Here is a 27498-nt window from a genome sequence, read left to right on the forward strand (position 1 = left end):
TAGATACGGCAATTTGCCAAATTTTGCCTAGCCGTCCTGATATTGTGGAGCCCTTCTCCTATTTCCAGTTCTTTGCTACCTCCACCTTGGCAGCTGCCAAGATAAGCCATAGAAGGAAATCTGTTGTCAAACCCTTTTGCTTTCTTATTAGGTTCTGGGACTTGGAGCGAGGCGAGAACTATGTGCTCTCTTTAGATACACAGTTTGGGTTTCAAGCAGGGGAGTGTGTGAACTGCGTCTCTTACTGCAATGCGAAAGGTGAGGAAGATCTTGGTGCTTCCATAGAGATAGTCTTTGGAATTGTCTGTTGTTCTGGGACCTGCAGCAGCTCATGGTATGATCTAGTGGATAACCATATTTCCTGTCCCTTGTGACCCTGCCAGCCATTACATGCCCTACTGGATCAGGCCCAAGGCCTAGCTAGTCCAACTTCCGGTTTCACACAGTGGCCCAACAGCTGCCTCTGAGAAGCCCACAGGCAAGAAAGGCATGCCCTCTTTCTTGCTGTTGGTCCCCTGCAACTTGTATTTAGAAGCATCTTGCCTCTGAGGCTGGAGGAAGCCTATAGCCACCAGACTAGTAGCCACTGATAGACTTGCCCCCCCTAAATTTGTCTAAGCCCTCTTTAAAGCCATCCAAGCTGGTGGCCATCACCACATCCCATGGCAAAGAATTCCATAGATTAATTATGCGCTGTGTGAAAAGTACTTCCCCAACCTTCGGTTTCATGGGATGACCCCTGTTTCAATTGTTGTGAGAGAGGGAGAAAAATTTCTCTGTCCACTCTTTCTGCACCTAATGGCGCAGCGGGGAAGCAACCTGCATAGAGAGCGGGAAGCTGTTGGTTTGAATCCCCGCTGGTGTGTTGTTTCCCAGAATATGGGAAACTCCTATATTGGGCAGCAGCGATATAGGAAGGTGCTGAAAGGCATCATGTTATACTGTGCGGGAGAAGGCAATGGTAAACCACTCCTGTATTCTACCAAGAAAACCACATGGCTCTGTGGTCTCCAGGAGTCTACACCAACTCGATGGCACAACCTTTCCTTTCCTTTCCACTCTCTCTACTCCATACATAATTCTGTACAGCTCGATAATGTTTCCTTGTAGTCGCCTCTTTTCCAAACTAAGAGAGACCCAGATGCTGTATGCTTGCCTCATAAGGAAGGTGCTCCAGACCCTTGATCATCTTGGTTGCCCTCTTCTGCACCGTTTCCAGTTCTACAATATCCAGTTCATTAAGAATTGAGCCTTTCCTGTTGGCGAGCCCTTTCCTGTTTGTGGGCCATTCTAGAATAGGATAGAATGTTGGGACCTGGATATGATCTATCAATATAGGTGACCATGATTGTAATGATCCTCCTGGCGGGGTCAGGATGGATTAGCTTCAGAGCGACCCCCTCTTTACAACACTAGCCCATGGCAAGTTTGAGGATTTAGATACAATCAACACAGATCAGCCATTACGAAATCAAAAAGTGGTTTATTTTACCAAAGGGGCAAGGGCCTGGGTTTGAAAAGGAGTTGGGGAGAGAGAGAGGTTACAACACCACACATTAAACCAGATATAATAAGGAAGCTGACTAGTCTGAACTAGCAGATCCTTGTGGCCTACTTCAGGAGTCGAGGACAATTGCATATTGAGTCTCCCAAGTTCCACCAGGCAGACAGAATCCTTCTCTTGAGTTAGACTTCCCTGGGACCCAGGCACTCCTGGGGGCAGGGCCGAGCCCATCACCGCGAAGTTGTCTCTGCTCTGCAGCTCACCCAGGGATTTGATTACAACTTTGAGGGGAGTTGCAGACCACGAGAGCAGAGGTGCTCTTAGCCCTGGACTTTGGGACTGAGGTCCAGGGCCTCCACAGCCCCTGGGGCCCCCCAAATCCTCTTTAGCCTGTCCCGGGTGGTGTGGTTGCCTGGCCGAGCTTGATGATACTTAATTTGCAGGGGAGGGGGGCCTCCAAAGGCCTTTAGGACCAGGCTCTAAAATTACCTAGGTGCACCTCTTCATAGGAGCTAGAGTTTTGCACTTGGCAAGTGCAAGAGACTCATGACAAGCGACTCTTTCTAACCTAAAGTACATGGTGAATTTGGCAGGTCTCCTTTCGGCTGGTACGGACCAAGGGAGAGTGGCCATGTGGAGGAAAGTGTTACTCTCTAGCCAGAGCTCTCTGGAAGGCAAGGACAGATGGAAACTGCAGGCGCCTACAGAACTTAAGGGGAATATTGTCCAGATAAAGGTAAAGCAAATAATGGATTCCTTTTTCTGTGTCGACTTCTTAGCTGTCCCAGAGAGGGTGTGTTTGCTCACAAGCAAACAACTTGGCTGCTTTTGGAATATTTTCACACAGGTGTCTGTTAATGGACTAAAAGAGGAGGGAGAAGTCCTTTTGTCGGGATGATCTCCAGCCATGAATAGGATACAGAATCGGTTCTGACTGAACTGCCGGGGCATAGCTATAATTGAATGGGGGTGGGAGGGGGACACAAATATACCTGGGCCCCGGCAGCTGGGTGACAGCTTGCTCTTCACTCCCACCTCCCTGACTCACGGACATGCTGTTGGCTTCCGATCGGAGGACTCATATCTTCAAAAAAAAAAGTCAAGCCCTCTCCTGGAGGCATATATTTAGGTAGTAGGTATGTATGTTGGTTTTTTTAAAACTAAACAAAGGGCACGCACTTGTGCAAGTGTATGTGTTTTTGTGTGTGGGGAGTGTGAGAGAAGACACATGCCAAGAATACGTTGGGGTTTTTTTACCATGTCCTTACAGTTCTTCTGCAGCAAAGCTGTGTAGGAGGAGCGGGTGTCTTCATTTTTGTGAAACATCCTTGTTGTAATGGAGTTTGTGAAAGTGAAGTTTTAAATGGATTGTTCTATATCTGAGTGGAGCCACAGAGTTTGTATAGTATGCTATAACAGGGATTCCCAGCCTTTAAAAACAAATCTAACCCCTTCTGTCACAAGCGTTCAGCTCCCGTGCCCTATAGATAGATCTTGTATGTGCGTGTGTGCATGTGTGCGTGCGCGTGCATACATAAAAACGTAAATGCTACATTTATGAGACAGGCTGCTCCAGTCAGTGGCTTATATCCAGACAAAGTTACTCATTAATACTCCCACTGGAATGAATGGGACAAGTAAACTTGCCCCATGAATTTCAATGGGAGTACTAGGTGCTATTTTTCTGAAGTCTGTCAGGCTGAGGGGAGGGGTATGCTGAGCTTCAGTGTGTAGGCAGCCAATCGGGAGCAGAGGAGGAGGGCCTTCACCCTCCTCAGCAGACACATCGCTGAGACCTGTCGGCTTGACGCTGGCGATTCTCAGGTGGGGATTACATAGTGCAGCTACAGTGTGGGGAGGCAGGAGGGTTCTGAGTACCCCCTAGGAGCCCTTCGAGTACCCCAGGGGAACTGTTATCCCTTGTTGGGAACCCCTGTGCTACGGAATGCAGGAAAAAATATTTAGATGTCCACATTCCGTCAGCTTGCTTGTGCTAAGGAAACAAACCCTGTAGCATGAATAAACCAGGTTTATGCCAAGATATTGGTTTAACTAGCACGAAGGTGGTGATAAGGATTGTGGGGGTGCTGCATCCAGAAGCAGGGTGCCATCTGAAGAAGTGATGCAGCTAGATGTGTAATAATAGAGATTTGGGCTGTATGGTGGGTGGAAGGCACAACAGAATGCAAATATTTCACTGTTGCTATGGGATCAAATATAGGAACGGTGGAAATGAAAAAGCTTGCTGTGTGGGAAATGGGAACACTTTATTCTTACGCCGCATCTAAATGGAATATGTAGATTCCACCCCACCCCTAAACCTTTCTCCATGCTGTTTCTAGTGGGGCTCCAAGAAGAATCTGTTGGCTGTCAACACAACCAGCTCCGTGGTGATCCTCAGCGAACAGGCCATGTCTTCGCACTTTCACCAGCAAGTGGCTGTGGTGCAAGTGTCGCCAAACCTGTTCAACATTGCCTCCTTCAGCGCGAGAACAACGGACAACCTCCGCATTGACATGCATGTGAATGGCGTTTTTGCCAGCAAGGTAACTTATATCACAACTGATTGCATCATGCTCTCCACCTGGAAGGCTTTTGCGGGGTGAGGAATGGAAACGTACTTAAAATTTTGTACGATGCCTTTATACCAACTCTACAACTTAACACAATTCCGTACAAACATCAATTCTCATAAAAGAGAACAGCAGACAGAGTAAAAATGTGGCACTATATATATATATATATTTATTTATTTTAATAGCTAAATGTAGCAGTTAGCTGGCTCAGCAGCTAGTAAAGTATCTGGCCTTCTCTATAGCCACCCCAGGACTTTGGAATGTGCTCTCTGTCAGAATAAGAGCGTCTCCATCTCTGGCTCACCTCCCTCTGCCCCCGCACCAGGCATTTTGTTAACAAGAAATGGTTGATTGGTCGCTTGTTCTACTTGTTTTATTTTATTTTATGTAAACTGCCTGGAGATGTTTATATCAGGCAATTTATAAATCAAAAAGCTAATCTGTGAACCAGAATTGGCATACAACCACAGTGGTCAAGCCAAACACTACAATAAAACTTGCAGAATTAACTGTCAAAAGTCTGAATAAGCAGGACAGACTTGTCCTGGTGCCTTACAGATGAGAACAAAAGTGTTAGCTGGATCTTCTATGGAAGCAAGTTTGATTGTTAGGGCACAGTCCCAGAAAAGACTCTTTTAGCTTCCATCTGCTCAACCTCTGCAGGTGAGGGCCCCTAGGACAATCTCAGCTCCTGCTCAGGTTGCTATGTCCTCCTCTCTCATTTTAAAACTCATCTCCAGTTTTGAAGAGTATTGCAGAGGATAATTCTAGCACCTTGAAGAAGCAAGATATAAAAAGTATTGACGCTTTTGAACTTTGGTGCTGGAGAAGACTTTTGAGGATACCATGGACAGCTAGGAAAACCAACAAATGGATCATAGAACAAATCAATCCAGGATTTTCACTCAAGGCACAAATGCCCAGGCTCAAACTATCCTACTTTGGACACGTTATGCGAAGACCCAGCTCCCTTGAGAAGTCCATAATGCTGGGAAAAGTTGAAGGCAAGAGAAGAAGACGACGACCAGCAGCAAAGTGGATGGACTTGATTGCGACAACAATGAATGCACCACTGAGTGGGATTAAAGGCCAAGTTGAATACAGATCATCCTGGAGAGAATCTCTTGATGTGGTTGCTAAGAGTCGACACCGACTTGACTGCACTTAATCAATCAGTCAATTGCAGAGGGCATACTCAGGGCCAAGGGCAGAGGGTCAATTTCTAGAGCAAGGCCCTCCTAGAACCCAAACCTATATTTCTGCTTCCACCCCTTCTGTTTCCTCACTCTAGAGCAGGGGTAGGTAATCTTTGGTACTCCAGCTGTTCCTGAACTAGAACTGAACACCATCCCCAGCCACAATAAACAGCTGGAGAGACAAAGATCCCCTACCCCTGCTCTAGATCCTGGAATGAGCAAAATATTTACACTGGGGTGAGGGGATAAAGACTTGAACCTGCACAGATGTCTTCATGGAAGTGCAAGTTTTAGGATCCAGGGATCCTCATGTGTACTTATGCAATATCCCTTCTTAACACAAAAATAAGATGCAGAACTATCCCTCCAGTCCTACTTTCTTTGTTGTGATCTTATAGTCTGTAATCATTTTTAGTCTTTCCAACTGTTATTTCTGCAGTAGAAAATAGCTGCATCATTCTAACAAACTCCATCTGAATGGAACTGAATTGGAAACAGCGGAATTATGGATTAATAGCTACTAGCATAGGAGTGGATAGTATTTAGATTACTGCTGCTTACACCTGCAAGTGCTAGATGGATTTAGATGACTAAACGGATGGATTTCATACACTCTCAAAGCAAATTAGATGCTGCTCTTCTTCTTCTTCTTCTTCTTCTTCTTCTTCATTATTATTGGATGCTTACCTAATATCTAATCCTGTGGCAATTGTAGGATGCTGTTGCATTCTGGAATGGAAAGCAAGTTGCCGTCTTTGAACTCTCAGGAGCAAGTTTGCGCAATTCAGGTGAGACGCATAGACTTGAATAACCTTATGGGAATGGTGCTGTAGCTCAGTGGTAGAGCATCTCCTTTGCAGGCAGAAGATCCTGGGTTCAGTCCAGTGTCTCCAGGTAAGACTGGAAAAGACTCCTGTCTGCAACCTTAGAGATCTTCTTCCAGGTGCAGTAGATGGTACTGAACTAGATGGACTCAATGGTCTGACTCGGTAGACGGCTACCTGGTTGTGTAACATATCACGTTTTATTAATCCAAATAGCATTGAAGTAATACAGCTGCAGTAGGAGCCAGTTTGCTCCCTGCTCACCTTCTCACTCAGGGATGTTTGTTTAACATGGCAGTTTAGGAAGAATTTAGGTGTTATGTGTAGGCTTTCTGTAGTTTGTTTGCCCTACTTAATAACGGACTGTCTGTCAAATTGCATGTACTTTAAGAGAATCTGTCTGTGAAGCAAAGTGATAGTATTTTTCTAGCTGCTACCATGGATGATTGATTCTTCAATGTGACTTGGATTTGGGAATGATCAATGTTTCCTTAGAACTACTTAAGCGAATCGATGCTTAGTTCAACCACACCGCCTGTTAAGATCATCTGGGGACTGTGGTTGCCACCAGCTCAGTTGGGTTGCCATTGGTTGGTTGCTGTTGCCACTGGCTTGGTTGGTGGCGACTCAAAACCTGGCATTTTCTAGAGCTGCCTGGGACTCTGGAACGTGCTTCCTAATGAAATTAGAGTTTCCCCTTCTCTGAATGTTTTTAAGAAGGACCTAAAAACATACCTGTTTAGTCAGCCTTTTAGTTTATAGTTCTATAGCTTCGGTTTTAGAGTTTTTCTTGTATTTTAAATTGTTTTAATTCTGTTAATCTTTTAATGGCTTTATATTGTGAACGGCAAATGGACTCTTTTGTATGGGGCGGTATATAAATGTACTTAAATAAATAAATAAATAATAGTTGTATGTGTCTGTTATTATGGGATTGTGTTTGCTTGTATGGTTCCAGGTTCTTTTCCCTGTGATTCTCCAGTCCTGGCTATGCATGAAGAAAACATTTACACAATTGAGCCGAATCGTGTTCAAGTTCGCACCTGGCAGGTAAGTAGGGCTGACCATATGCAAGGTGACCACAGGTGCCTGTCGAAAGAGCACTTTGGAAGCGGTCCTAACAATATAATGAACCAGTTAAAGGCACCGTCTGAATCATTCTGGATCACTTTGGGTAAACTATTTTCTTACAGAATTATATCTGACAGTCTAATCCTGTTATAAATGTGAAGATGCAGAAAAAACTCTGCCTTGAGGTGGGAAGATGGGGGAGGGGGAGGGCTGTGTGTAAAGGGGAAGATCCGTATTCATGGGGGTTCCGTTCTTCGTAATTACTGTGGATAAAGAAACTGAGTAATTCATTATTATTATTATTATTTACTCAATTATTATTAATAATAATTAATCAATTATTGAGTAATTGTGTCTATGGGGTCACGGGGCTAAGGTTCCCAGAGGTTTTAAAACGTGCCAAAACCGGGTTAAATTGCCCTGAAACCGTGGAGTAAAGTGCTCTGCTGTGTTCAGGTTGTCCCCAGCTATTCAGCAATGCCCCCCCACCCAACCCTGCAATTTGTGGGTTTTTTTAGTGAAAGATCATGGGTTTTTTTTCTTTTTAAAAAAAACATAAATGAGCCATAAAATGGCCCCTTTACACCAAATGGGTGGTAATGATCGCAGAGGTCATTTCTGCCCACCGCCAACCTGTGGATATGTGAAAACTAAACTAACCCTTTTTTGGCTGTCCACCCCCCCCACACACACACACACACGTATACCGAGGTCGGGTGCCAATTACCCAGCTGTAGATATGTGAAACCACAGAAGTTGGGTCTGCGATTAACAAGGTTCTCCTGTATTCCTATTCCCCCCCCCACTTCCCCCTCCCCCTGGTCTTTCCATCTCTACTTCTATGTGATGCCATCCTGTGGCAGCAAAGGAAGAGATCAAATACTACAGGAGTTCTCATGCCTGGGTCCTTCGATGCTGCTGGACTGCAACTCCCATTATCCCCAGCCAGAACAGTCAAGTCATTGTGGCTAGGGATGATGGGAGTTGTAGTCCAAGAGCATCCTGGGTCTCAGTTTGGAGAATTCCTGAAGTACTAGGTTCCTGGGACAGGACAAAACTATACCTTATCAGGCCCCACCCTTGCCCCCATAAACAGGGGTGTAGCTATAACTGAGCAGATGGGTTCAAAGAACCTGGCCCCCCTGCTCCACCCTCCTTATTTTCTTCATTATCTCCCTCACTCCAAGGGGCTGTGGGGAGAGGGGCGAACACAGGCCCTCCCTCCCCTAGCTACCCCCCTGCCCATGTTTTGGCAATGATTTAGGCACCCATTTTAAAAGTTTGGACCCCAAAACTTTAGGCTTGGAATGGGCAAAGATAAAATCACATTACTAATAGCTCTTTCCTCCTAGAGCTATTAAGCGGTGGTAAAGTATTAGACTGGTAGAACTGATGATAGAGGAGGATACCTAAAAGAAGGCCACCCCCTCCCTCTCTGGATGTGGCTTGTCAACGTATGGCTGCGGCTCACTTGCTGCTTGGTTGTGGTTTGTTGAAATAACCTTGCGCGAAGCCACTGTGGTCTTTGTGGTCACAGAATGATGAGCGGAAAACCTCGTCGGTGGTCCGACCTCTTAAAAGTCCCCGTGGCCGCTCTTCCCCCAGGGCACAGTGAAGCAGCTGCTGGTGTTCTCCGAAGCGGAAGGGAATCCCTGCCTCCTGGATGTCTGTGGGCATTTCCTGACCGTGGGAACCGACATGGCTCACTTTAAGATTTTTGATCTTTCTCGCAGGTACAAATTAGCATTTACTGATACAGTCAAAGACCGGCAAAAAAACCCCATACGGGCCGAGCAAAGGGGGGGCGGGAAGTGTGTGAACATAATACAGTAGCACAATTGACATAGGAACGATACCTAACAGTATCTACCTGTACTGTACAGAGTAAGTTTAAACCTCTTTTGCTCAACCTGTGAGCAGTGTTCCCTCTAACAGGGATTCCCAGATGTTGTTGATTACGATTCCCAGCATCCCCAGCTGCAATAGCCTGACTATTAGAAATTCTACTCACAACTTTCTTTGCTTTCAAAATCTTCAGCTGACCTTCCCCATGCACTTCCTCACTCAGCTTTGCAGTCATGAGGACTAGAAACTTGCTATTTATACAATTAAAAAACCTGGATTTCCTAAGCACACCTCTGCATCAGATTCTGCTGGAGTGGCTCGGAATATGTATGATCTTGCTATTACACGAGGCCCTCAGTGTGCATATGACCACAGATAATTTTGTTTGCATATAAAAATGGCTCGACCACTCTTCAGCCATGCCTGGAAATGAAACCAAGTAGGCATTTCGAGGATGCTGCTAGTGGCGCAAGCTCCTTAAAATATTTGAAATTCCGATTGTGAGTCAGACTCCTCCCTGACACTTTGCTAGTTGTCGTGACACACTGTATAATGTGATTTGCAGCGTCTTTAATAAACCAACTGAAGGAGTTGAAAAGGGTGCCCTAGCTAGCGCAGAGCTGCGGTGACATAATTTTGCGTGGGAAGAAATGAACTTGTAATTCCATCTGGTGTGATTGTTGACTAATTCCAGAACTTGTAATGAGCTCTTCCTACCTGCCTGTGGGCTGCTTCACTTAAAATGATTTACCGCCTGAGTCTTGCTACTCCATAGGGGAACAGGGCCTGTGCCAGTGCACACAATAATATGCTGTCTGTTTTGCCATATGCAGACCTGATGAGAAGCTGCAGTTGACCTCAGCCATGCCATTATGCATATGCCATGTGTGTGTGGCACAAGGACGCCCACAGGAACATAGGAAGCTCCCTTATACCAAGTCAGACCATCAGTCCATCTAGCCCAGGATTGTCTATCCCAGGGCTGCTCAGCTTCGGCCCTCCTGCAGATGTTGGCCTGCAACTCCCATAATCCCTGGCTATGGGCCACTGTGGCTGGGGATTATGGGAGCTGTAGTTCAAAAACAGCTGGGAGGCCTAAGCTGAGCAGGCCTGGTCTGCTCTGGCTGGCATCAGCTTCTCCAAGATGTCAGGCAGGCGTCTATCCCAGCCCTGCCTGGAGATACTAGGGGGTGAACTTGGGACCTTCTAAATGCAAAGCAGATGCTCTACCACCGAGCTATGGCCCCATCCCTTAAGGCAAGGCTCCTCAACTTAGGCCCCCCCAGCTGTTTTTCAACTACAACTCCCACAATCCCCAGCCACAGTGACCAATAGCCAGGGATTATGGGAGTTGTAGGCCAACATCTGCAGAAGGGCCAAAGTTGAGCAGCCCTGCCTTAAGGGGAATAGTATTTTTTCAGCAGACAGTGCTCACATGTAGTCACCCACCCAAATGCAAACCAGCATAGACCCTGCTTAGCAAAGGGGAGAGTTTATGCTCACTATCATAAGACCAGTTTTCCTCCCCAAATACATGTGTGCACGCACGCACGCACACACACACACACACACACACACACACACCCCAAACGTGTGGGGATATATTAGATTATGCATTGCTTGTTATGAGGCACACTTTCCCCCTTTCGTTCTGGGAAGCAGGTTGTGTTGATCACTGTCCTAAAAGCAGGGACCTACACATTTGGGCAGAAGTTCATTGTCCAGCCATTGTTTCTGGCTGCCACCGATCCCCTCAGATCCTTCTGTGGCACACAGGCAGAGGGCTCAGGAGAGAAGTGGGTCTTCTGTCCTTTGGTAAGAAACAGGGGTAGCCCTCTCCTTCTGCTCAGAAAAGATTCCTGCCATTTATTACCTTCTCGAAAATGGCAGTGGAAGCGAGCTCTCTGGGAGAGGAGAACTGTGTGTTACTCACCACTCGCCAGTGGGCACTCACCACTGGCGAGCTGGCAAGTGGATTTGTCGATGCCTGCCTAAGAGCGTCTTCTTCCCACAGAGAAGCAAAAATGCACTGCAGCACAAAGGCCCTGGCTGATCTAGTGCCAGGCAGTAGTGGGATTGCGTCTGTGAAGTGCAACGCTGGAGGCAACAAAGTTAGCATCCTTATCAACAAGGTGAGTCTGAGCTGCACCTCTCTCTTGCATAAGATCTGATCAAAAGCTCTAAAGACTAGACTAAGGCTGCACCCGGACTAGAATTTTGATTTCTGGAAGCATTGAGAGGCTGGGGAGAAATCAGGTAACATAGTGTGTGGGGGGTGTGTGGGGGGGGGGGGCTCCTTAACAAGGGTCGTTCAAGGCCCCTGTGATCTAGGGAGTTACTGATCCAAGTTTGTGAACCTCTGAAGAATATACTACTATATAAATGTATCTCTTCCCCTCTTGTGATAAACCCCAGTCTGATGAACCACAGTAACCAGAAAGTAGCAATGTTAGATATTTTTCTTTTCATTCTTGTAGGCTGATGGGAGCCTTGACTCCAAGATCTGTTTCTATGACACTGAAATGGACTTGGTCACCCTGTTTGATTTCCAGTCTGGCCAACAGAAGGAAGGGAGGGAGGTGCTCTCCTTTGCTGGACAGGAGGCTGACAGGTGAGACGACTACTTTTTCAAAAGAATTGAAAAGCACAACTTTAAATAAAGCACCTGTTTAAAAGTGACAGTCTTTAATGTAATAGTTTAGCAGAGAGTAAGAATATTTTAAAAGCCAGGATAAGTCTAACCTAGCCCATAGTATACCAGTGAAATCAAATGAGATGGCTTCAGTCCCTCCACTGGGTGAGTACAGCAGCAGTAAATATTTGAAAGTCTTGCCTTGTTGTTGCTGTTGTTGGTCTAGCTCTTCAGTTAATTGAACAGCTTATTGGCACTTTTATTGACTATTTTTAGAATAGTCTTTGTTTCGGTCTTTGACCAGCATAACTGTTGACTATTTTTATCAGTACTGCAGTGGTTGGCGTCTTTATTGTTCTTCTAAGTTGATATTTGGTATCTTCCATATGCTTTGACACCAATTTTAGTGCCATTTTCAGCAGAAATGTTGATTTATAAACATTTAAACAGTCCACCAGGGGTCACTGTAAAACTGAAGCATCAGCAACCATAATTCAATGAAAGCACATTAGCGTCTTCTGAATATTCTTGATAGTGGATGTATCAGTTTTAAATCCTCTTCTAGTTTTATACACATGCAGAAATCAGTTTCTTCTTGGCCCTTACATTTGCTAACTTGTTGGCATGAATTTGTGGGGATTCATGCTTAAGGTTGCTTTTCTTGTTGGCTTGTTCCTTTTAACTTTTCCTCCCACTGGAAAATTAATGCCTTGTATGGCTTTTACCTTTTCATTTAAAGCAGGCCTGCTCAACTTAGCACCCCCACTCTAGCTGTTTTTGGACTGCAACTCCCATAATCCCCAGCCACAGTGGCCAATAGCCAGGGATTATCGGAGTTGTAGGCCAACATCTGCAGGAGGGCCAGAGTTGAGCAGTCCTGGTGTAGACATCGATGTCGATCGATGCAGAGCAGACATCCTCGCTCTGCCACTACTTAATAGGGATGTGCACGGAGCCGATTCGTAGGCTCTTTATAGGCCTCTGAACCAGTTCGAACAACCAGCGGTTCTGCCAGTTCGAAGGTGGGGGGTTGACTTTAAGGGGGGGGGAGGATGTACTTAGGAACATAGGAACATAGGAAACTGCCATATACTGAGTCAGACCATTGGTCTATCTAGCTCAGTAGCAGCGGCTTCTCCAAGGTTGCAGGCAGGAATCTCTCTCAGCCCTGTCTTGGAGAAGCCAGGGAGGGAACTTGAAACCTTCTACTCTTCCCAGAGCGGCTTCATCCCCTGAGGGGAATCTCTTGCAGTGCTCACACATCAAGTCTCCCATTCATATGCAACCAGGGCAGACCCTGCTTAGCTATGGGGACAAGTCATGCTTGCTACCACAAGACCAGCTCTCCTCTCCTTCTGCTTTACCCCTCTTTCTGCTTTTCCCCACCAGCACAGGGCAGACCCTGCTTAGCACATGTGACAATTCGTGCTTGCTACCACAAGACCAGCTCTCCTTCCTTAGAGCGTGTGTGTGCGTGCGCTGTAATCTTGCAGGAGTGCCCAGTTGGGTTTTTGTTGCCAGGTTCAGCATATTCAGAACTTTAAAGTCATAAATGTGTGTTTTGCAAAGTGTTGTGGCCTGAATGTATACTCCTGTTCAAACAGGAGAAATGTCACTGAACATCCAGAACTGTGTAACCGTATCCCTGTTAGTCACTTTTGGGATCAAAGCGAACCAAGACTTTTTGTATGTGAAACTATTCTTGACCCAAGTCAGCAGTCATCTGATAAGAAGCAGCAACTGACGGAAAATGTGGTACGTCTCTCTCTTTTCATCCTCTGTCTTGTCTCTGTTCCAAGGATTGGCTGTTGATTCTGACACTGTGCCCAGAAACCTAGCTAGGATTTTCAGTTTGGCTCTCATGAGGAGTCACACCAAAGGTCTTTAAACTTGTGGATGAAAAGGGTCTTTCAGTAAAGAAATCTTGTAGCAGCAAGTAATTAAAACATTTCCTTCAGGTTACCTTGGATGCCTCTCAAAGCTTAATGTGAGGTGGACCTCAGCCAGCATTATGCTTTGAGTGCCAGAATTCATATCTCTCATGTTGCGTGTTAGTCAGAACCTTTCCCCATTATATCTTCAGACTGTCAGGAGTAGAAAGTCCCTCTGTATTATGTATGAAGTGCCTTTTCTCACCGTTTAAATTGCCACAGCTACCTGTGAGCCCAAACAGATGGCAGACAATATGAATTTTGTTTCTACGCAAGAATTTCAGGCTCCAGATTCCAAGGGAATGCATTTAAGGCCTAGTGCTCTTTAAGCCACGTTCTTCATTGTAAGGCCCAGGGACCAGTGGCAGCCTCCATTAACCCTACCTGCAGCTCCCTGACTAACTGTTTATTGGACCTGTGTGAAGCTTCAGCCAAAGCTGAATACTTTACACCGGTCTATACCATGCAGAGGTGACCATTCTCTTTGTGCTTTGCCCAGTGCTGGGGTGTGTGCTTCTTTAAGGGAAACTGAGCCCTCTTTAGCCCCTACACCATACTGGAAGGCATGCACAGAGTGCTGGGAAGTAGGGATGTGCACAAACCGGTTCGGTGCTCCTCTTGTGGAGCACTGAACCGGTTCAGAAGTCCAGCATTTGAGCCAGTTCAGAGGCGAGGGGGTCTTTTAAGGGGCAGGGAGGGTGCCCTTACCTGCCCCAATTGCTTTCCCCACACTGGTGCTCTCCCCAAAACCACTGGTGCAAGGCTGAAGTGTACCTCCTTGCAGCCTCGGTCAGCGTCGTACCGGAACGATGCTGACCAGGGCTTCAAGGAGGTATGCTTCAGCCCCCCACCAGCCGTTTTGAGGAGAGCGCTGGTGGGGGGAAGTGGCGAGGCAGGTAAGGGTACGCTCCCTGCTCTTTAAAGGACCCCGCCTCCCTGTGCACATCCTTACTGAGAAGTGTAGCCCTTCCCAGCGAGCTCCAAAGAGAGGACTCTTCTCTCTTATAGGGCAAGATAAGACTTCTTTGATGCGTAAGTAAAACAATTAAAAACAAAGATCTTATCATACTTGAGTAAATGTGTCTCAGTGTTAAAACATCATTCTCAATGCTCTATCTCAAACAGCTGGAAACTTTTGAGATTAAATGCAGCAACTGAAACTAAATAACCAATCCAAGAACAGGGGGCGGGGAGGTGAGGACACTACAGAACAATGTTTAAAAACTTTTTTTTACAAACCAATGAATTTCATTGCCTCTTTCATTTCACTTGAGATAGAGCATTGTGAATAACGATTTAACAATGATACATGTGTGTGCTCACGTTTGGTAAGATCTTTGTTTTTAATTGTTTTACTTACACATTAGAGCAGCCTTAATACCTTGTCTGGGGTAAGGGAAAATGCATATATCATCACCACTATATCTTAATCTCTCTTAAAAAGTTCTTAAAAGCACTAAGAAAAGTGCAGTTCTGTGCAGAGGTCAGCACAGTGGGAAGTCACTTCCACATTGAAGGGGTTGGGTTTTTTGTTTGTTTTTTTGGCCAAAGTGGCCCCTGCTTAAGAAATAGTGAAGAAGATCTCTGTCCTAAAGTGAAGAAGCAGCACAACCCATATATTTTTTTGGTTTGCTTTTGTGATCCGTATCTTGGCAAGGTTCTTTGCTTCTGCTTAGCTTTGGATATAGACAGAATCCCACCGATTTTCTTTTGGAATTGTCAATTTATTCAGAATTGGTTCTTAAATCTGCTTGCAGAGAAGGAAGTTAAAGGAGTGTTTGATCGTGTAGCAGGAGAATGTGCTACTTCTTTTTCCACAGAAGCTGTAGTTCAATAAAACCCATTTTTGGAACTCCTAGTACGTAGGTAATCTCTGCAGTAGACTTTTATTGGCCGATCATTTATAGGCCAAAACAGACAGAATGTTTAGTAAGCTGAAAGGACAATCTACAATATCACTTGGTATTATGGTAGCTGAAATCCAGAAATAGCATTAAGTTAAGTTCAGAGAAACCACCAAGTACCCAAATTATTGCTCAGACAAATGTCCCTAGAGATATCCCTGTTGACGGCTGGTTCCTGAAAGGCCGCTACAACATACGCTGTAGTGCAGTGTGCGTTCTGGTCTGCTCACCTTAGAGAGGAAGCCTGTAGCTCAGTCATTTGAAACAGGTGTATGTTCTGTTTTGTTTGATTTCTCATTGAAGACTCTGCCAAGTAAAAATGGAACATGAAAAAAAAATCCTTTAAAAAGGATATTGTGTCATAAAACCCAAACATTGTTCAATTTCCCCTTCCAGATGGATGTTTTGATTGTATCGTTTTTCAGTACCGAAGAACATGGCCTCTTGCTCCAGGACAGCTTTCCATTGCCGTCAGCTTACCAGACTCTTCTGGGCATGGAGGTGCCGCATTATTACTTTGCCAAAAAGGTGAGCAGTCAGAACTAAAGAGGAAATGCTCAAATTTTGTCTCCACACAGGGAATATTCTGCATACAGTCGATTAGGGATGTGCACGAAATGCGATTCGGACACCAAATCACAGCACATCCCTTTAACATGGAGGACAGCAGGTCCATACACTTCCTTAATTGTGGCCCTCCCCACCAGCTATCATTGCGCGCAGGTGGCGCTCTCCCCCAGCTGTCCCTGTGTGACGCTAGCACGCACATGGCCTCCATGCGTGCCAGCATAGAATGGGGACAGCTGGAGGAGAGTGCCACTGGCACATGATGATAGCCGCGTGTGTGTGCATGTGCACGCACCGTGATTAAGGAAGTGATGGCATGAGCAGATATGGACCTGCTCTCCATGTTAAAGAGGAAGTGTAATCCGTCCGGGATGTGCTGCGGTTTGGCATCTGAATTACATTTCGTGCACATCCCTACACTGGATCAGGTTAAGCAAAGCAAAACTGAGGCTTGAGTAGTGGGTTGTGTGTAGGCCATGAACTGCTCGGTGCCTCCATCCAGCAGCAACATTAGCAATGTTAAAACAGGAATACTGGTTATGTCAGGTGTCCTCCAACTTGAGTTGCTTCTGAGGCCATTGGACAACACCATCAACAGCCCCTTCTGGGGAGAGCTGGGGATGACGGGAGTGGTAAGCCAACAATGTCTGGGGGTTCAAGTTGGAGAGTACTCTGACGGGATGTGGCGATGACCACCACCTTGGATTACTTTAAGCAGGGCATAGACAAATTCATAGAGGACACATCTGTCAATGGCGACTAGATCCATCCAGCTTATTTATTATTTCTCTTTGTTTTCTATTATTTCACTTTGGAAACTTTTGTTTTGGAAATATCTGTTGTTGTTGTTGTAGTCTTGTGACTTCCAGGCTCAGAGGCAGGATGCCTCTGAAAACCAGTTGCAGGGCAGGGCAGCAGAAAAAGAGCAGGCATGGCTTTATCACTTGCTTGGGAGCTTCCCCGAAGCATCTGGTGGGCCACTGTGGGAAACAGAATGCTAGACTAGATAGATAGGCCTTGGGCCTGACAGGCTGTTCTTATGTCAACTTGGTGATGTAAAATGCACTGGTCTGTCATTCTGGGGCTCTTCAAAGGTGATGGGTTGATACCCTGGAGGTATTGCAGTCCTTAGTGGGGAAAACAGCCAGGCAGCCAGGCATCCTGCTCCTTCTGCCATAGACTGTTTCCACTCCGTCAACATACTCGCATCCTCTTAGTTTGGCACCTAAGCACTAGACTGGTTTTGGAGAAGCTCCATGCCACAGTGGAGATCATGCAGTGTGGCATTCTCCCATGCCTGTGTTCATGAGGGTGGTATAGATAACACTGCCCATGTTGGATCTGCATTGCCTACAAGAAGGGGATCAAGAGAGCAGAGTGTTGGTCCTTGGGGACTGGGAGGTGCTGAAAGAGTTAACCCAAATTCTCCATGAAGACATGGGCCTTGTGCACTTTTTCTGGGTTGAGAAGACCAACTTAAACTAGGGAAGAAATGGGTATACAGTTGTTTGTGTAATTACAAGGCAGCGGATGAATTTGATTGCATCTTCTGTCACTATTTCTGCTTTACTGCTGTTGCTATTCATGCTCCCCCCCCCCTTTTAATTTGCTGCTTCTGTCATTCTGTTTTCTTTTTCCTCCCTTTTGCTGCCACTAGTTGTTGTTTTGGAATGGATCTGTCTATAAACCTTATGTAAGTATCCGTAGATGACATCTCATGCTTTCACTTGATGGGGCTGTAGCTCAGTGTTCGAGCATCTGCTTGGCATGCAGAAGGTCCCAGGTTCAATCCCTGGCAGAATCTCCAGTCAGGGTTGGGAGAGACTCCTGCCTGAAACTTTAGAGAGCCATTGCTGGTCAGAGTAGACAATACCGAACTCGATGGGCCAATGGTCTAACTTGGTATAAGGCAGCTTCCTATGTTCCTGTGGGTTGCTTTGTCTTAGCCACGTAAAGTCTAAATGCAAGATGATACGGAGGCTTAGAAAACTCAGTTTTATATTGGTGAGCTGTTCTTCAAGCTTGGTTTTGTGGCCCTTGGAGCCCCTTACACAAATGCACTGATTGTATCTAGACTCATTTCAGATTTCTGGGAAATATGGAAGGTATGAAAGCATTTGGATGGAATTCATAACAACTGGTTGTTTCAGTACACTTTCTTCCCTGAGAATATACACTTTCTTCCCTGAGAATATCTCGATTGCCAGCATGCACTGTCTAGTCATCAAGGTTGGGTCCCAGGGGAGTCTCTCCTCATTAGTACCTGCTGCTGCCAGGAATTTGCATGGAGCATCTTCAGGTGATTAAGGCAATCCATGGGTTGGCCAGCTTTCATGCATTACAGTTGTGGCCACCCAGAAGTATTGCCAAAGGTTTTCCATGTGGTGGGGGGTGTTGTAATATGAGCATGGAATAGTGGTTAGAGTGTTGGACTAGGACCACAGAGACCCGAGTTCGAATCCCGTTCAACCAAGAAACTCACTGGGTGACTCTGGATCAGTCACTTGTCAGTCTCCTCATAACCGACTTCACAGGGTTACAGTGTGTGAAACATAACCTTGTATATTCCAGGCTCCTTGAAGGAAGAGTGGGATACTGTAGAAATGTAAAAAATAATAATAATAACCTCCACAGAACAGTTTTTAACTAAATTTCCCCTTTAGTCTTGATGTTTTCCCAAGCTTTCCTTTTCACACATCTGAGTGCCGTTAGTAGCTTCTCCATATTTATAGTGATGGAAAACGGAAGAAGACGTTTTGACTGTACGTTAATTTCACTTTATCCTACCTTTCCTTCAGAGAACATAGAGTGACTTTCATATGATCTCCTTTAGCTTAAGCATCTTTGTGCCTTAGGCCAGAATACAGTCACCTTTTCATATTAAGCCCAAAGAGTGGAGAGTTCAGAAATGAGTAAAGGTTGCGTTTAGCTGCGGGGGCACAGCAGGGAAGCAGCTTGCTCAGGGAGCCAGGGGCTGTTTGTTCAAATCCCCACCGGTTCAAATCCCCGCCAGTGTACTTCCCAGACTGTGCCTAGTAAATATATATTTGTAGTCGCTTGTATCAGGCAGCCGCGATATGGGAAGTTGCTGGAGGCGGATGTTCACTTCAGTGACAACAGCAAAGGCATCATCTCATACTGCGTGGGAGGAAGGCAATGTCAAACCACTCCTGTATTCTACCAAGAAAACCACATCTCTGTGGTCTCCAGGAGTCGACACCGACTCGATGGAACAGTCTTTCCTTTCTTTTGAGTTTACAAGTTTACTACTCTGTGTTTTGGATATCTGACGAGATACTGAATTGGTTCATCACTCTGACGTGACACTCCTTTCAAGATGGGCTAATTTAAATAATTAAAGTAGGGATTCCCATCCCAACCTGTGGTACTTCAGGCGTTGCTAAACTACAACTCCCATCATCCCCATCTACAATTTATTGTGGCTGGGGATGATGGGAGTTGAAGTTCAACAACATCTGGAGGAGCACAGGTTGGGAAGGAAGCCCTGCATGGAAACAACACACAAGACTGTTTCTGAAATCCTAAGAGCAGTCTGGGTGCTTTCACATGCTTAGCATTTATTCAGGGACTTGTTCTCGCAGAAGAATCTTTTGATATTGTTAGTCATGTGACTGGTGGCTTCCTTTCAGCCCGAAGCAGAGAGAAAAGAGGAGGCAGAGCCTGGTCTCGTACCGCTCTATCAGATGATAGCCAGGATGCCGATGCGAGATTTCATCGGGCTGGAAGAATGTGATAAAGCCACACGGGACGCGATGCTCAACTTCAGTTTCTATCTCACCATTGGGGATATGGATGAGGCCTTCAAGTCCATTAAGCTCATCAAAAGGTAGGACCAGATTTGATTGTAGCATCTTTAATCTTAACTTTATCTTATTAATACGTAGAATATTTTTCTAATCATTTCTACAGCCATGAGGGCTGATGGTGTTTTGCCTTTTTTTAACTGAACTGGATAAAAATATCCAGTGGGCATATTTTTAGAGAGCCAAACTGCCAGTGTTGTTTGTGCGCTGATTCTGATACGCATGGGCATGAGAAGGCTTTGGTGTTTGATATATTTTGTACAACTTGGGATGTTGGTCTTCATAGAAAAAGACTTAATTTGGTCTTAGTAGGTTGATATATGCAAGAATGAGACATTTTTTAAAATCCTGCTCATCTGCCTGACTGAATGTATAATTTTCACTTTCTTCCCCGCCCTTGCGAGACAAGGAGTTTCTGTCTTGTAAACTTCATTTAAAAGATTTCCACACACAAGCAGCACAAATGTGGTTCGGACCTGCATTCTACCCACCTGTAAGCCTATCGAATTAACTTTTCTCTCAGAAGGGCTTTTAGTTGCTCCTGCTGTCTCATGTTATCTACTGAAAACAAATGTTAGGATGTATGAAAGTATGTGAGAAGGTGGATCTTCCAATAATGCCTTCAGCTGAGGGCAAATGACCTTGCTTGATAATAGTGTTGCTAAATGCTTCTTTCGATGAGACTCCTATGTATACCAATGCCGGCTTAGATCCAGATAACTAGTTCCCTGTGTCTGTTCTCTACCACAGGATGTGGTGATGGCCACCATCTTAGGTGGTTTTAAAGAGGGAGTAGAAAAACTCATGGAGGACAGGTCTATCGATGACTGCTGGTCTTGATGGCTATAGGCTACCTCCAGACTCACAGGCAGGATGCCTCTGAATACCAGTTGCAGGGGAGCACTAGCAGGAGAGTTGGGCATGCCTTCTTCTCTTGTTTGTGGGCTTCTCAGAGGCCTCTGGTGGGCCACTATGGAGAACAGGATGCTGGACTAGATAGGCCTTGGACCTAATCTGCCAAAATAGTTTTTATGTTTGTTGGAATTCTGATTTTGTGTGTTCTTGTTTTCCATGGCAAATTGCTTTTGAAACTACCCCCTAGTTTCAAAAGACATTTGCGATATGCCATGGGAGTCTACTGTTCAAAGGAAGAAGAAAGGAAGCAAATAAGTCCAAGCTTTCAAGTTCTTAGACACCCAAAATACCTCATTGGATGACTTGTCTGCTTCAACAGGACACTATACAACCTCTTTCTTACCTCTTGGCCTTCTTCTCATTTGCGTTTCTCAAAGGTGACTGAACATTCTCGAATTCTACTTAGAGTTGTACCTCTAAAACAAGCACAGTCATAGCAAATATTACAGTGGAACTGGCCACAGAGCCAACATTTGTTTTAATTTCACATTATTATAATATGGTTATTGCAATATTAACAGAAATAACATGTCTTAAATATTCCAATATTTTTATCTTTTGTTTTTTAAAAAAAGGCAGATAATTAAAGCAGACCTAATTCCCAGCAACTGCAGAGCTTTTTCAGAAAGCACGTTGGGCACAAGAAAACACAGCCCAGTTTTTGGCCTTACAATTGGTGGGGAGTCCTAGCAAGATGACCTTACAAGTCACTTTTAAGGAGCGCTGGAGGTTGTGGTGGATTGAATGTGAACGTGAGAGCAGAAATCAGTGACTTGATTCAGCAGGTAGCTGCAAATACGAGTCAGTGTTGTGGCCCTACGTGGTGATGTTTAGAATACTTTGTATGTCACTTTCAAGGTGTTGGTGATGGTTGGTGGATAAAGGTAAAGTTGTGCCATCACGACTCCTGGCAGCCACAGAGCCCTGTGGTTGTCTTTGGTAGAATACAGGAGGGGGTTACCATTGCCTCCTCCCACACAGTATGAGATGATGCCTTTCAGCATCTTCCTATATCACTGCTGCCCAATATAGGTGTTGCCCATAGTCTGGGAAACATACCAGCGGGGATTCGAACCGGCAACCTCTGGCTTGCTAGTCGCGCCATTAGGTGGCTTCTAGTTAGTGGATATGCTACACTTATTCCAGGGCTGGTTCCAAGCTGTAGAGGGTTTGGGCTTAGTGCCCGCAATAGGTCACGGCACCCACCCACTTGCCCACTGGCATTTGTGGTGAAGCTAGCTTTGGCATTGATCGTGTGTGTTTTTTGCGGGGGGGGGGGGCATTTCCCCCATTGCCATAGCTCCTTCTCTGTGCCCACTTCCATCTCTCTCCTCTTTCCTCCATAACACCCTCTCCATCCCCATGCCAGTAGATTAAAAAGAGCTGTCCCGGGGCCATTGCCAAAACTCACTACGCCCCTGGGTCAATGGCCATATAACAGTAAAATCTGATCAGATCTAGTCTGGATGCTGTCCTATTTAAAAAATAATAATAAAAGCTGATGTCAGGATTCTATCCTGAAAACATGTATTACAAATCTTAATTTATGTATTTGATCTGCTATCGAAATAAAGTTAGATTTGTTTTACAAAATATAATGTCTTGGGGTGTGTGTATGTGCATGATTGGTTATCCAAATTGGTGCTGCAATGTTTGCACATAGCTTATATTTGGCTGCATTTTAAAAGAAATGTGGCACTCAAGTTATGTTAAAGTGAAACTCAAGAGCCAGCTTGATGGTTTCCTTTAGAAAGAAAACAAAGTGGAGAAAAAAGGAGGTGAAAGACGCAAGTGAAAGCATAGGTATCAAGTGGATATATTATAAAAGTCTCGGAGAAAGAGACAGTACATGTACAAGTTCACAACTCCATCACCCAGTCCTCCTTCTCTTCCATTTGCTCTTCCTAAGGTAACATCTCCAGCGGTTCCCAAATGGTTTGCTAAGAGGGCCCACCAATAGTGTGTCGCCTTTTGATTAGCACCTACCTGTTGACACGACACTGATGTCATTTCCTGCTTCTCCTAGTTTTCTTTCGTCTACCAAACAGAAAAGTAGGTCTTGATCCTGTCCATTTGGCAATGAACATTTCAAGGGTACACTTAACAGATTAGAATCCGGCTGCTGCATGAAAACTTCATTTCACTCCTATCGGGTTAATTAGGAATAACCTTTCTGTCCAGAGAACTTGATGGGCAACGTTCTCCTCCCTTCTTTCCAAAATCTTTGATATTTTACTGGAGATTTTTAGTCAGCCATCTGAAATGCCCAGACCCAGAAATGGATCTAGCAGTATGGTGCCAAATAGGAAAATGTCCAGCAACAAGGATGCAGTTAAGACACTACAGGCCTGCTCTCATGACTGTTACGTTCCACCCAGCTTTGGGAGCTGTGCATGTTCCCGTTTTGTGATTGTGTGCTTAACAAGAAAAAGAAGAAGGTAGGAGGAAATGATTGCCTGCTAGCCTGTTGTTGGGTAGGAGGGCTTTTCCTCCTACCTCATTAAACAGCTGGGTACAGCTGTTAGGCAGGATGGAACTCTCCTATCCAGTGTGAGCCTCGCAGATGGTGCTTTCCTGCGCCTCCTACTTTGTTTTTGTATTTGCACATGATCACAAAACGGGGTGCACAGTTCCCAAAGCCGGGTAGGATGTTTGTCCTACCCTTTTGCTGGTTCTGAGAACCAGTCTTTAAGTTTGTGCAGAGTCATCCATTTTTAATTCATCGCAGGAGAACCTCTGTATTCATGGGGGTTCCATTCTCCACAATTACTGTGGATACAGAAACCGCAAATACTGGGTCATTGGGGCAATGGGATCACGGGGGTTAAATTCCCAGACGGCCAGAAACTGACAAAAACCCAACCAAAAAAAAAAAGGGGGGGGGGAGGGAGGTTTAAAAGGGCAACATACCCTACCATGCTCTGCAGGCCTCCAACGATCCAGCAATGCCTCCCAGAATTCAGAAATAGTCAATTTTTCAGCTTTCCCCTTCAATTTTTCACAGGGCTTTTAGAGTAAATGAGCCACAAAATGGCTCTGTTCACAAAATGGCGGCCAGAAATGACTCCCATGGTCATTTCCAGCTGGCTGCAACCCGTGGATATGCAGAATTAACCTCCTGTGGAGCGGTCCCACCCCCCCACCCCCCCTGCATATGCTGAGGTTGGGTGTCAATCACCCAACCGCAGATACACAAAAACGTGTGAATACGGAGGTTCTCCTGTAATTGTTTAGGGGTGACAGGAAGAGATACTAAAACCTTCCTGCTGTGATGATTAACAGAACTATATCACTGGAGCACACTACAAAGCACTGGGTGGTGGCTTTTAGTATGTACTTCTCTGCCAATTCCATGTAGTGGCATGCCTAGCTTTCTGAAACATTAACTTTGAAGCAGACAACCTAGAAGTCTTTGCTTTTTTAACCGCCCTTCTATCTTTTACAAGTAGCAGAAAGATGCCAATAAGTTTCTGGGCTTGTAGCATTTGCCAAACTTGAGTAGAGAAATCATTGTTGCAGCCGAATTAGATGCACTTAAAAGTCTGGATGTCTGTCTTTGTTACCAAGTTAATATTACAAAAGCATTTCTATAGTGGATGCAAATAGTGTCCATCTGTGTCCAAAAAAAGGCATCTGTTGGTTCCAAAGAAGGAGAATGTCCATAGCTCAGCCCTTGAACTTAGTCTTCTAGTGTTAGAGTGCAGGATCACTTTCTCCAAATCAAGGTTTGAGCTCAGGATATTGTATTGCCTTTTCCGTGTTTCTCTACCCCACAGAAACCTATTTTGCGATGAATCTGCCAAAGTCCCAAGAATGTCCGTGTCCTTTTCCAGAAGTTCCACTAGGACGATTGTACTCTTAATAGCTTTACACTGTACATCAGAGGAGAGGGGTGGTGTATAGTGTAAACATGTATATAAATGTAGCCCCTCCAAGTAATAATATCGGGCTTCTTTAGTTGGAAAGTGATCTTTGTGGTTTTCTTCAATGCTTAAATTACATGATATGTTTTTTTAAAAAGCTATCCCTTTGTAAGTCTTCTTCTCGGGAGCATCTCCCCTGTCACGGCCACATGCTCTCAACACGGCGATTCAACATAGTCATTCTCCAGGCCACGTCGGAAGCGAGCAGTCAGGGTACGGCTGATCACGATGACCCTGGGTGCCATGCAGTCCTCCCGCCGGTGAAGGATGTTCCATATGAGGATGGCAGCGGCCAGTGTGGCCAGGAGGCAAGCCCCAATGTTCAGGTAGCAGGACCAGGACAGACTGGTGTAGGGTCCGATGCGATAGAAGGTCACCAGCCCAATGACCAGAACGAAACCTGAAAGAGAAATTGGGGGGGGGGGATCCCGATGGGTCATGTTCCTGCAGGATCTAGAATCTTTAATTCTGTAAGATCATTTTAAACAAAATTCTCTTCCTTCTTGTCTAGTCGATAGACAGATATAATTCTATTATGGTCAAAGACTAGCAAGATAACACACCCTACATGTAATGGACTATGAGTAACTACAAGTAAATATAAGATTTCATCCCACATGGACAGAAAATATAATAAAACTGCAAATATACCAGTATATTTGGTATATTTATATACCAGTATATATGATAGATAAATAATATAAAACAAATGAAAATAACCATCAATAAAACTTTAAAACACTATAAACTATAAAAGCCTGATAAAATAGGTGTGTTTTCAAGTGTCAATTTAAAAACAGCCAGAGATGGGGAGGTTCTAATTTCTTTGGGAGCGCGTTCCAGAGCCCTGGGGCATTTCCACTGAGTAGGCTGTTCGAGTGGCACCACTTGAGCTGTGTGTAATTTTGACCCATGCCAGTGCGATTCCTATCTATGAGAGAACAGGGAATGCCTCTTCTTCTAAGATGATGCTAACTTCGACACGTGCGGGCATTATCTATTTTTTTCCTCTTAAAACCCCCCCCCAAACTAGTGGCGTGGTAGCAATGGCTGTCTCAAATAATCTCTCTCCTAAGGGTCTTGAATTGCCATGGTTAAAATCGCTTTAACCATTCACACCACTCACCAGTGCTCTCTCTCATTTTTCTCACCTGTGTGCGGAATGAATTTTGTTCTGGGCAGCAGTATCAAAGCAGTATGTGCGCACGTGCGTTCAGAATGGGGCCTTCCTGATTCAGCCTGAGCAGGATCTAAAATTAAGTGAGTGGACATCCAAAAATGTTTCTGCGCACGCCTTAGAGGGAACACTGCCAATGACTCATCATGTGCAGCTGCACCCACATGGTTCCGTTTCAAGGAGCCATTCGTGTGGGTGGCTACCAGGAATCTACAAATTCAGGCTTGACTCAACAGCCAGCCATGATCTATGGTTGTCGCCAGTCCCCCTTGGATCCTTTGGCACACAGACTGAGGGCTTAGGAGAGAAGCAGGTCTTCCGTCAATTGCACTTGGAGTATGGAGATAAGGAACAGTGGGAGTCCTTTCCACCTGCTCAGCGAGGACTCCTGCTGTATCTTAGCTTCTCAAAAATGGCCGTGGAAATGAGACTCCCCTCTGATAAGGGGATCTGTCTAGTGCTGAGTGTCCTGCTTACGAGGTCGGGGGGGCATTTGCCATTGGTGAGCTGGCACGTGGATTAGGAACATAGGACACTGCCTTCTACCGAGTCAGACCATTAGCTTCTGTCTGGAGATGCCAAGGAGGGAACTTGGAACCTTCTTCATGCAAGCATGCAGGTGCTTTTCCCAGAGTGTCCCCATACCCTAAAGGAAAGATTTTATAGTGCTCACACATGTTTCTCATTCAAATGTGAGCCAAGGCAGATCCTGCTTAGCAAAGAAGAGAATTCATGCTTGCTACCACAAGACCAGCTCTCCTCTGGTAGACACCTGGTAGCTGCACATCCGGGTCAGGCTTCTGATGCTTTCAAGGAAGAGTTGCAGAAACCACGGATATCAAAGAATGGGGGAATAATTTTTCTCCTGGGGAAGTCTCCTATCTAGGGATGAGCTCCTCCTGTGATGTGAAATGGCAGGAAAGCATCTGCTGCCGGAGCACAACTCGGTTTTCTGTTTCTGCAGTTGATTCCTTCTGCAACGGTCTTGGAGATCTTTAGGAACATAAAGAATCCCACTGCCGCTTCCCGCCTCATATGTATCCTAAATATCCGGTTATTCATGTTTCATAGATGAGGAAGCTGAGGTGAAGGGACTTGTCTAGCCATGCAGGAAATCTGCCGAGGGGTCAGAAGTAGAACCCAAAACATCTGACCCCAACGTGTCAAGTGTGTTAATTGCAAAACTGTCTTCTTTTCTTCCAAAGCGTGCATCAGTAATGCCTCGTTCCTTGACAAGAACAAGCCTTCGCACAATGCATTCGTTTCTCTCCCTCCCCTCCGCCCCTGTGGCTCTCTTTTTCCTTATTAACTTTGGATGGAAGTAATTTATAGATCTAATTAGCCTGACAAGAACAATATACAAAAGAGGCAAATCTGTCTCGCATAATAGGGGAAAAAACCGGCTTCCCTTTCTCTCATAAACACTTCCTTAACCACCACCACAACAGAAGGAATTCGCATAGACAAAAGGGCCTCTCTGCAGAGGGAGCCGAGAATAAACAAAGGCCAGTAAACAGACATAAAGATCTGCAGATACCATTTCCGTTAGGTTTGTGGGCAAGGACAGGTCAGTGGTGAACCAGCAGGCCTCTCCCAACTTTCATGTGTC

The 27498-nt window shown here is 45.3% G+C and overlaps 2 protein-coding genes across 3 annotated transcripts in view; one reads left to right on the forward strand and one right to left on the reverse strand.

Moving 5' to 3' along the window:
* The window catches only part of IFT140 (intraflagellar transport 140), a 97518-nt gene that overhangs the window by 18658 nt on the left and 51362 nt on the right, over positions 1-27498 (forward strand). Inside the window, exons 8-18 of the mRNA XM_053276148.1 lie at positions 152-258; positions 2098-2240; positions 3847-4050; positions 5992-6064; positions 7059-7150; positions 8777-8904; positions 11031-11148; positions 11494-11627; positions 13253-13403; positions 15880-16011; positions 19701-19897. Of these exons, the coding sequence (XP_053132123.1) occupies positions 152-258; positions 2098-2240; positions 3847-4050; positions 5992-6064; positions 7059-7150; positions 8777-8904; positions 11031-11148; positions 11494-11627; positions 13253-13403; positions 15880-16011; positions 19701-19897 (1479 nt within the window). The remainder of the gene's footprint in view (positions 1-151; positions 259-2097; positions 2241-3846; positions 4051-5991; positions 6065-7058; positions 7151-8776; positions 8905-11030; positions 11149-11493; positions 11628-13252; positions 13404-15879; positions 16012-19700; positions 19898-27498) is intronic.
* TMEM204 (transmembrane protein 204) overlaps positions 1-27498 on the reverse strand; it is a 57234-nt gene that overhangs the window by 3762 nt on the left and 25974 nt on the right. Inside the window, exon 3 of one of the 2 annotated variants that reach the window (XM_053276152.1) lies at positions 21233-25112. The exons of the other annotated variant lie outside the window; for it this stretch is intronic. Coding sequence (XP_053132127.1) covers positions 24868-25112 — 245 coding nt within the window. The 3' untranslated portion in view covers positions 21233-24867. Of the gene's footprint in view, positions 1-21232; positions 25113-27498 lie in introns of those variants that run through there. 2 annotated transcript variants of the gene reach the window in all.

Source organism: Hemicordylus capensis, chromosome 13 (genome assembly GCF_027244095.1).
Source record: "Hemicordylus capensis ecotype Gifberg chromosome 13, rHemCap1.1.pri, whole genome shotgun sequence".
NCBI lineage: Eukaryota > Metazoa > Chordata > Lepidosauria > Squamata > Cordylidae > Hemicordylus > Hemicordylus capensis.